This window comes from Manduca sexta, chromosome 28, assembly GCF_014839805.1.
Source record: "Manduca sexta isolate Smith_Timp_Sample1 chromosome 28, JHU_Msex_v1.0, whole genome shotgun sequence".
NCBI classification, from domain to species: domain Eukaryota; kingdom Metazoa; phylum Arthropoda; class Insecta; order Lepidoptera; family Sphingidae; genus Manduca; species Manduca sexta.
In genome coordinates, this window is record NC_051142.1 from 18,986,119 (window position 1) to 18,996,918 (window position 10,800).

The following is a 10,800-nucleotide window of genomic DNA, read 5'->3' on the forward strand; positions in this document are numbered from 1 at the left end:
CACACACACACACACACACACACATGGGACTCGCTTCGCGCGCGCGAGATGTCTAGACGAGAGATGCTCGACCGCCACATGCTCACGCAGGCCGTCATGCAGGGTGAGTGTCGGTGCTCACACACACACACACACACATGTGGGACTCGCTGCTCGCGCGCGACCTCTCGCGCCCTGCGCAGCTCGACCGCCACATGCTCACGCAGGCCGTCATGCAGGGTGAGTGTCGGTGCTCACACACACACACACACACACACACATGTGGGACTCGCTGCTCGCGCGCGACCAACTCGACCGCCACATGCTCACGCAGACCGTCATGCGGGGTGGTGTCCGGTGCTCACACACACACACACACACACAGACACACATGTGGGACTCGCTGCTCGCGCGCGACCTCTCGCGCCCCGCGCAGCTCGACCGCCACATGCTCACGCAGGCCGTCATGCAGGGTGAGTGTCGGTGCTCACACACACACACACACACACACACATGTGGGACTCGCTGCTCGCGCGCGACCTCTCGCGCCCCGCGCAGCTCGACCGCCACATGCTCACGCAGGCCGTCATGCAGGGTGAGTGTCGGTGCTCACACACACACACACACACACACACACACACATGTGGGACTCGCTGCTCGCGCGCGACCTCTCGCGCCGCGCAGCTCGACCGCCACATGCTCCCGCAGGCCGTCATGCAGGGTGAGTGTCGGTGCTCACACACACACACAATGAGGACTCGCTGCTCGCGCGCGACCTCTCGCGCCCCGCGCAGCTCGACCGCCACATGCTCACGCAGGCCGTCATGCAGGGTGAGTGTCGGTGCTCACACACACACACACACACACACACACACACAGACCACTCTCACCACGCGCGCGACCTCTCGCGCCCCGCGCAGCTCGACCGCCACATGCTCACGCAGGCCGTCATGGGGGTGAGTGTCGGTGCTCACACACACACACACACACACACACACATGTGGGACTCGCTGCTCGCGCGCGACCTCTCGCGCCCGCGCAGCTCGACCGCCACATGCTCACGCAGGCCGTCATGCAGGGTGAGTGTCGGTGCTCACACACACACACACACACACACACAGACATTGGGGACTCGGTGCTCTCGCGCGACATCTCGCGCCCCGCGCAGCTCGACCGCCACATGCTCACGCAGGCCGTCATGCAGGGTGAGTGTCGGTGCTCACACACACACACACACACACACACATGTGGGACTCGCTGCTCGCGCGCGACCTCTCGCGCCCCGCGCAGCTCGACCGCCACATGCTCACGCAGGCCGTCATGCAGGGTGAGTGTCGGTGCTCACACACACACACACACACACACACACACATGTGGGACTCGCTGCTCGCGCGCGACCTCTCGCGCCCCGCGCAGCTCGACCGCCACATGCTCACGCAGGCCGTAATGCAGGGTGAGTGTCGGTGCTCACACACACACACACACACACACACACACATGTGGACTCCCTGCTCGCGCGCGACCTCTCGCGCCCCGCGCAGCTCGACCGCCACATGCTCACGCAGGCCGTCATGCAGGGTGAGTGTCGTGCTCACACACACACACACACACACACACACACCTGGGACTCGCTGCTCGCGCGCGACCTCTCGCGCCCCGCGCAGCTCGACCGCCACATGCTCACGCAGGCCGTCATGCAGGGTGAGTGTCGGTGCTCACACACACACACACACACACACACATGTGGGACTCGCTGCTCGCGCGCGACCTCTCGCGCCCCGCGCAGCTCGACCGCCACATGCTCACGCAGGCCGTCATGCAGGGTGAGTGTCGGTGCTCACACACACACACACACACACACACACACATGTGGGACTCGCTGCTCGCGCGCGACCTCTCGCGCCCCGCGCAGCTCGACCGCCACATGCTCACGCAGGCCGTCATGCAGGGTGAGTGTCGGTGCTCACACACACACACACACACACACACACATGTGGGACTCGCTGCTCGCGCGCGACCTTTCGCGCCCCGCGCAGCTCGACCGCCACATGCTCACGCAGGCCGTCATGCAGGGTGAGTGTCGGTGCTCACACACACACACATGTGGGACTCGCTGCTCGCGCGCGACCTCTCGCGCCCCGCGCAGCTCGACCGCCACATGCTCACGCAGGCCGTCATGCAGGGTGAGTGTCGGTGCTCACACACACACACACACACACACACACACATGTGGGACTCGCTGCTCGCGCGCGACCTCTCGCGCCCCGCGCAGCTCGACCGCCACATGCTCACGCAGGCCGTCATGCAGGGTGAGTGTCGGTGCTCACACACACACACACACACACACACACACACATGTGGGACTCGCTGCTCGCGCGCGACCTCTCGCGCCCCGCGCAGCTCGACCGCCACATGCTCACGCAGGCCGTCATGCAGGGTGAGTGTCGGTGCTCACACACACACACACACACACATGTGGGACTCGCTGCTCGCGCGCGACCTCTCGCGCCCCGCGCAGCTCGACCGCCACATGCTCACGCAGGCCGTCATGCAGGGTGAGTGTCGGTGCTCACACACACACACACACACACACATGTGGGACTCGCTGCTCGCGCGCGACCTCTCGCGCCCCGCGCAGCTCGACCGCCACATGCTCACGCAGGCCGTCATGCAGGGTGAGTGTCGGTGCTCACACACACACACATGTGGGACTCGCTGCTCGCGCGCGACCTCTCGCGCCCCGCGCAGCTCGACCGCCACATGCTCACGCAGGCCGTCATGCAGGGTGAGTGTCGGTGCTCACACACACACACACACACACACACACATGGGGACTCGCTGCTCGCGCGCGACCTCTCGCGCCCCGCGCAGCTCGACCGCCACATGCTCACGCAGGCCGTCATGCAGGGTGAGTGTCGGTGCTCACACACACACACACACACACACACACACATGTGGGACTCGCTGCTCGCGCGCGACCTCTCGCGCCCCGCGCAGCTCGACCGCCACATGCTCACGCAGGCCGTCATGCAGGGTGAGTGTCGGTGCTCACACACACACACACACACACACATGTGGGACTCCCGGCTCGCGCGCCACCTCTCGCGCCCCGCGCAGCTCGACCGCCACATGCTCACGCAGGCCGTCATGCAGGGTGAGTGTCGGTGCTCACACACACACACACACACACACATGGGACTCGCTGCTCGCGCGCGACCTCTCGCGCCCCGCGCAGCTCGACCGCCACATGCTCACGCAGGCCGTCATGCAGGGTGAGTGTCGGTGCTCACACACACACACATGTGGGACTCGCTGCTCGCGCGCGACCTCTCGCGCCCCGCGCAGCTCGACCGCCACATGCTCACGCAGGCCGTCATGCAGGGTGAGTGTCGGTGCTCACACACACACACACACACACACATGTGGGACTCGCTGCTCGCGCGCGACCTCTCGCGCCCCGCGCAGCTCGACCGCCACATGCTCACGCAGGCCGTCATGCAGGGTGAGTGTCGGTGCTCACACACACACACACACACACACACACACATGTGGGACTCGCTGCTCGCGCGCGACCTCTCGCGCCCCGCGCAGCTCGACCGCCACATGCTCACGCAGGCCGTCATGCAGGGTGAGTGTCGGTGCTCACACACACACACACACACACACATGTGGGACTCGCTGCTCGCGCGCGACCTCTCGCGCCCCGCGCAGCTCGACCGCCACATGCTCACGCAGGCCGTCATGCAGGGTGAGTGTCGGTGCTCACACACACACACACACACCACTCACAGTGCGACGGTAGTGACGCTCTTGTGTCCGCAGGTGTGCCGCGCGCGTGCCGCGGCGCGGTGTGGTACTTCCTGGCGGAGCAGGCGGCGCGGCGCGCGCCCCCGCCGGACCCGCACTACCACACGCCCTACCGCGCGCTGCTGGCGGGGCTCACCAAGCACCAGCACGCCATACTCATCGACCTCGGTATGTCACCACCGGCCCATCTCATTCACACACCTCTGTGGTGAATGAGATGACATTTACTAATTATTCTATGTTCAAAACTATTTATTAAAACTAAAATTATTCATTTCAATATCACTGACTTTTAGTCATAAATACTTAGGACATTGCCTACTCATTAATTAACAGACTGCACAACTTCAATCACTTAGTACTTTTATTAAATCAATCTCGATCATTCCATAATATAAAGCCCCGGTTCCCTAAATTTCAAAACTATAAGTGTTAGGTATTATTTTACTTTAATTACCAGGTCGGACGTTCCCCAAACATTCATACTTCGCATCGGCCCTGGGACCTGGACAGTTAGCTCTATACAATATTCTGAAGGCGTATTCGCTGCTGGACCCTGACGTGGGGTACTGTCAGGGCCTCAGCTTCGTCGCTGGAGTGTTGTTATTGCACGTAAGTGTTCATGGTAATATGTATATTACAATAATTATAGTTGATATAAAATGACTACAATAAATCAAAAATTAAAATTATTTCCTTACATTTCAATGACTCCCAAATTTAAGTACTGCCTAATCTAAAAAATATTTATTTATACTTTATTGTACACCAAAGAAAAAGAATAGTACAAAAAAAAAATTACAAATGACGGTCTTATCGCACAAAGCAATCTCTTACAGACAACCATGAAAATAGTAATCTGATAACAAATCCTTTTATTTAGAAATTGGTCGCTCCTACAAACTATTTAAAAAATTACCAGAAGTACTCTTAAAATAACTATCCAAAAATGACTATGTACAATCAACAATGACATTAATTTCACAAAAATTTACTACACTTGAAAAAAGTAGATGATCGATATTTATTGATAGATTTAAATCTTATTTCTATTTTCAGACAGAGGAGGCAGATGCATTCATATTGTTACGTCATTTAATGTTTAGAAGAGGATTGAGAAAACAATATCTTCCAGACATGAGTGCCTTACAAGTGCAGGTCAGTTTCGATTCTATTTCTTAATGCTATAACCTTAAGTGTCCGAATGTATTAACAATTTTAGAGTCTTGTCAATTTTTCACTAATTACCGTAATGTAACTGTATTGCTAATATTTTATCAGTCAGGTTCATACATTTTCTCAAATTATTTCCTCGAAGATTCCACGCATACATTATTCTCCTAGCATATTCAATGACAAATTCAGTAACGATTAGCCATCCCACCCGCTCATTAATTGATGTCGTGCACTAAAAATTACTTGATGAAATTATTTATACATTTCCAGTTGTACCAACTGTCTAGACTGCTGCGGGACCACGAGCCAGAACTTCACGCTAAGCTGGAGGCCTTAGACATATCCCCGGCATTGTACGCCGCGCCCTGGATGCTGACGCTGTTTACCAGCCAGTTTCCCCTGGGTCTTGTCGTCAGGGTGTTTGGTAGGTATTGTCCGGTTTGAAGGACCATTTGATTTTGAATGTAATTTTTTTTTATAAATATTAATGATGAGACCAGCGAGCCACTCGTCTGATAGTAAGCCCGACTACCCATTAAACCATCACAACTACATCAAAAATTTTAAATTACGAAGTACTGGGTGGCATTCCACTGCGCTAACTTTGAGACAAGACATGAGTCTCATAATGCTCATTAATTATACTAGATACATTTGGTATTGTATTGCGCTTGTTATTTTGAGACACGTGATGTATCAGACGATGTCCAGTAATTATTCTAGTTACGATATCTTTCTAATAGTTACATACTCATGCATGCACAATGTTGCTTAGCGGGAAAAATAAATATTGCGGTTGTATCTAAGCAGACGGACCCTTCTTTCGAGTGACTTACTATCCAGTCAGATAACTTCTTTTATAAATGTAATTCCTTTCCAGACCTGATCTTCCTGGAGTCCCTGGACGTGGTGTTCTCCGTCTCATTAGCATTGTTATCCGTTCATAAAGACGGACTGATGATGTGCGAGAGTTGCGAGGAGGCTGCAGAGTACCTGAAACACAAGCTGCCAGACATGAACCGGCATATGTACGAGAAGGTCATGAAAAAGGTATGTTGCAAGTTGTGTTACACTATTTGTTGCATGATAAATGTACGGTAATTCTGTTAGTAAATGGTACACTTAGCAGACAATATACAAAAACGCTACGTATCAAGACTAATTTTCCTTTCCTGCTGATTCTATGGAGGATATTGGTTAATCATATGTTTAGGGTACCATATCACTATTGTGACGTCTCAGGCATTGGGCTGTAACTGTAGAAGTTATTTTTTTTACCGGCACGGCAAAGTGACCTCACTGCATCTAATGATAGGTTGAGTAGGGTCCAGACGAGTATCGTCCTCGAGTGATGATTATCCCTCGCGAGTCAACATAATTATGCCGGCCTGCTTGAAACCGGATACACATTTACCTCATTCTCCACTTCGATCATCCTGAGCCAGAAGGAGTGAAGTGTTGCGATGTGGATGGTGAGTTGAGGTGGTGTGTGGTGTGCAGGTGCACTCGCTGGACATCTCGCGGCAGCTGGGCGAGTACGCGGTGGAGTACGCGGTGCTGCGCGAGGAGATGCCGCGCCTCGCCGCGCTGTCCGACCACAACCGCCGGCTCGCCGCCGACAACTACAAGATGAGCGAGGAACTCGATGTATGTATAGCCTTGTCTCTTTCTCTCTCATCTCCTATTTTTTTCTCTTTTTCCTTCTACCACTTTTTAAAATTTTTCCCTTCCTTTTTAATTTCATGTGCCTTTAGGGAAGGAGATACAGTCGAAAATTCCTTGTGTTCCTTTTCTCTATCCATAATGTTATATTTGGAAACCTGATAACCTTTTTACACATTTGACGTAAGTTTTTTTTTTTCTTTATTACTTTTATAAATCATGTTTTATAATAATGTCATAGTAATGAAAAAGAGTCTATATTTAAACGAAGTTTTAACGTCGATATCTCCCGCTCCTCTGGCCGGCTTATTATATATAGAGCTTACAATGATAATATTATACAATTCTTTTTAACTATTCTTGTACACTGCTTGACCGTAAAAATAGACGAAACAGTGTTACCTACCCACACTTACTCGCACAAGAAACTTTCTGCCAAATATTTCTATAAACCATCTTCATCTTATGATTATCATGATGAACAATCATAAAAATATATAATTATATTTTTTTATTATTTCCCGCAGTCCGCGATGGAAGCCATAACTAACTTCCAGAAGAGCCAAGCGCGTTTAGATGCAATCAACAAGAACCTAGAACAACAGTTAACACTTCTTAGTCGGTATATCACCTCTCACCACAAGACAGATGTCCCAATGGAGGTCAGAAAGATAGTCCAGAACCACAGCAAACGGTTGTCGTTCAGCTCCAAGATATTCTCCACGAAGTTCACCACGAACGAGGAATCTGAAGAAACTAAAAAACAATTCAAACAAGGCATGAGCACGCCTAACTTATTCTCCAAAATGAATAAGGAAGAAGTTCTCCAAATGAATAAACAGGGTTCTCCAGATAGCGATAAGAGGTTCGTAATGAAGAAATCGCAGTCTGTCCATTCCGGACTCATTCCGAAGAACTATCCGTTGAAAGTTCTGGACGAGAGAGAAGAGAATAGAAGGTTCGAGAACGAGAATCTCTCGGAGTCGTTGAAAGAGTTGGGAAGAAAGACATTCGTGACCACACACGAGCAGATACGACAAGAAAGATACTTCGAACAGCAGTTGAAGAACGACTTTGATGAAAATTTAAGAAAATTAGACGAGAAACTAATTCCTAAGTCCTATCTGGATGACATAAATATGTTCCAGAGTAGGAAGAGTATGTCATTGAATTTAAAACCTAAAATTGAGAAGGTGGAAGAAGCAAAGTTGGATGACAGTGGATTTGTAACTCCGCTAAGTCCAGAAGATAAGAGGGATGACTGCTCGATAATATCCCATCCCCTTAGTGATTGTGACGTCGACATAAAATTCGACGGTCAGTCGACCAAGTTGAAACAAATTCGACCTATCAGGCACGCTGAGAAGCAGTCTTAAGGTCATCAGTACTGGCTTTGACGACAGAACATGCTAAATTATTTTAAAGTAAAAAACTGGCCTATCGCAAATTTTGCCATTCAGTTTCGTATGATAAATGGTAAATGCAATGCCTTTGAAAAACAGTTTTTAATTGACATTAACGTTTGGCCAATGAAGATAGCGAATTATCATCTCGTGATCAACTTTTTGCTTTCATATATTTGTAGTAAAAAGAGTCTTATTGAAATTGCCTTAAGGATTTATTTCGTAGCTGCAATAACGGCAATTGTGTACGGACGCTTGGTGATGGCGTGAAGTTAGTCACGAGTGGCGATAAAGCGATCGAAACTAGAGAACAACGGATACAAAGAGTTCTTTCGACATAAACGTACAATGGCATCAAAAAAATATATACCATAAATTATTGATTTACAATTTACAATAATTTTGCATGTATGCTCTGCCGTTCTATCTAGAGTTTTTATTATAATAGGGATGTTGACTATTTAATTATTCTAAATAATTGTTCATAATATGTAACAAAAAGTAGTGCCTGTTAATGTGTTCGCGCATAACGTAAAAACGTCTAGATGGATTTCAAAATGCATGTTTAGCTATTGCTAACTGAAATTGCAAAATTAATATTACCTTAGAACAAATTACAAATAAATGTAGAAAAATGCATTAGAATTGCAAGGAACGGCTACCTATATACCACGTCGTTCGTACACATTCTTGAATATTGTTTACGAGGCATGTCATGCAGTTTTTATAAGCAGGTCGATATTATAAACAACAATTAAGCAATCATACTCGACTAAATGCTGAGCAAACTTCATACTATAGTCAACATCTCCATAAAAGAATTTTAGAAAATCGCCACAGAGATTTCCAAAGTATTATGATTATACAAGGAGTAGAGACCAAACTCAATGGCAATTAAGAGTAAACCTTATGCCCTTGTGGATACTGGCGATTTCAGTATTACAAAAGATTAAAGGCGCCGTTTAAGTAGTTTTTTTAGTTTTGTCAAATCAATTCCATGTGAACGGACTTAAGGTTGAATTTTAATTGTTATACACTTGGTCTTGTATATACTGACCATTATATTTAAAATTGGGATTTATAGAATGAATAGTATTAACTCGCGATTTTTTTATAGCTTAATACGAGAGTGTAGTAACTGGTTTGTTGTGATGGTCAAATTTTAAAACATTTTTTGCCTACATTTAGATACCTATTTTGTGAAACACCCTGTAGTAATAAATTGTTGAAAAAAAATTAGGTACTTTTAAACAATTTATATTAAATTATTTTGACGGGTCAAATAAAATTTGTTTCATATTCAAAAGCACTTACGGTTTACTTTTTCAAAGTATACTTATATTTCCGGTTTTACTATGATTTATGTGTAGTAAATTTAGGTGAAAGGTAAAAAAAATCGCGGGATAATTCTATTATATATCGAAATCATAGAGTAATCTAGTCTTGCCTTTTAGATGTTAAAAAATTATACGTTACCTATACACTGTTGGATTACATGAAAAGTCCCTTTGTCGATCGTCACCACAAACATTAAGTTGTTGTTTAAGTAATTATTTTGAACATTACACCAAATTTTACCATTATAATAATATAATTTACCATTAATTATCGTGTAATTATTACGTTATTATTAAAATTAGTTTCCGGTTATTTAACTTTAGGTGCAAATAATTAATCTTGAAAATTTCAAATACAATGGGACTTCTCAAGTGACTTTAGTTTTAATAAAATCTGTTGATGATTACATTTTAAGGGTTCATTTACCGCGTTACATACATTCACACAGTTAATAAATCCGGGATTTGTAAATAAAATATCTTAATACAAACTTCCAGACTCACGTCTTACTTATAACTATTTCGCAATGATATGCTTAGTTAAAACACAAATTTACTCGATCAGCTGTAAGTCAAAACCCGCCTTATTGCCTTTTAATAAGGTTTAAATTAGGAACCGGTGATGTTTTTGACAGCCAGTTAAACAATACTTAACCACCTTTTAACGCTAAAACAAGTTTATAAGTAAGACTGATTGTGTTATGTAACGAAGCTCATATCTTACACAGGGTGATGCAAAAAATTGAGTTCAATTATTATATGAAATGTACTCATAGAAAGTAACCACCAACAGATAAAATTGTACACGGTTAAACAAAATGTTGATAAATAAATGTGTTCAAAAGTATAGCAACGCGTCGCTTCTCTCACGCAGGGCACGAGGTTTATTTTCGCAGTGTATTGTGATTGCTCAAGAGGTGGATTTTGTTGCATAGAATCGAAAAAAACTATAATATATGATATAGGAAAGGCCTATAGTAGGAAATTTAATTGGTAGAGGGTAAAAATACTAATTATATATAGAGCCAGTTTTGTAAAGAGCATGAATAGCCGGCTTGACTAAAATGGTGTTGCCACAGTTGTTTCTTGCTTTATGGGTTAAGCTCTGCCATCTAGTGGCGCAATCTAAACTTACTCTATCGATACTTGGCATTGTTGTAAAACCAGTTTTTAATAAACGATCCCAATCTCAATCTTCAATCCGATAGAATGAACCAATCTAAATCTCATTTGTAAGAATGACAAAAAGTCTTTGTCCTGATTGGTCCATTTTTGAGATAGATCAAAAAAGCGATTGGGATCGTTTATTAAAAATAGCGGTATATTAACTTTTATTTACCTTTTTTCGGTTCTATACAACAATATATTGTAAAAGGCACGAATATAGCTTAGATATAGAGAGAAATGTGATTAAATAAAGCTATTTTAGTTGGTTG

The 10,800-nt window shown here is 46.7% G+C and overlaps 1 protein-coding gene across 1 annotated transcript in view; it reads left to right on the forward strand.

The window, feature by feature from the left end:
• Nucleotides 1-10,800, forward strand: part of LOC115446424 (TBC1 domain family member 1) — a 39,495-nt gene extending 28,695 nt beyond the window's left edge. Inside the window, exons 19-25 of the mRNA XM_030173084.1 lie at nt 3,802-3,954; nt 4,247-4,398; nt 4,846-4,944; nt 5,233-5,386; nt 5,843-6,012; nt 6,463-6,609; nt 7,152-10,800. Of these exons, the coding sequence (XP_030028944.1) occupies nt 3,802-3,954; nt 4,247-4,398; nt 4,846-4,944; nt 5,233-5,386; nt 5,843-6,012; nt 6,463-6,609; nt 7,152-8,000 (1,724 nt within the window). The 3' untranslated portion in view covers nt 8,001-10,800. The remainder of the gene's footprint in view (nt 1-3,801; nt 3,955-4,246; nt 4,399-4,845; nt 4,945-5,232; nt 5,387-5,842; nt 6,013-6,462; nt 6,610-7,151) is intronic.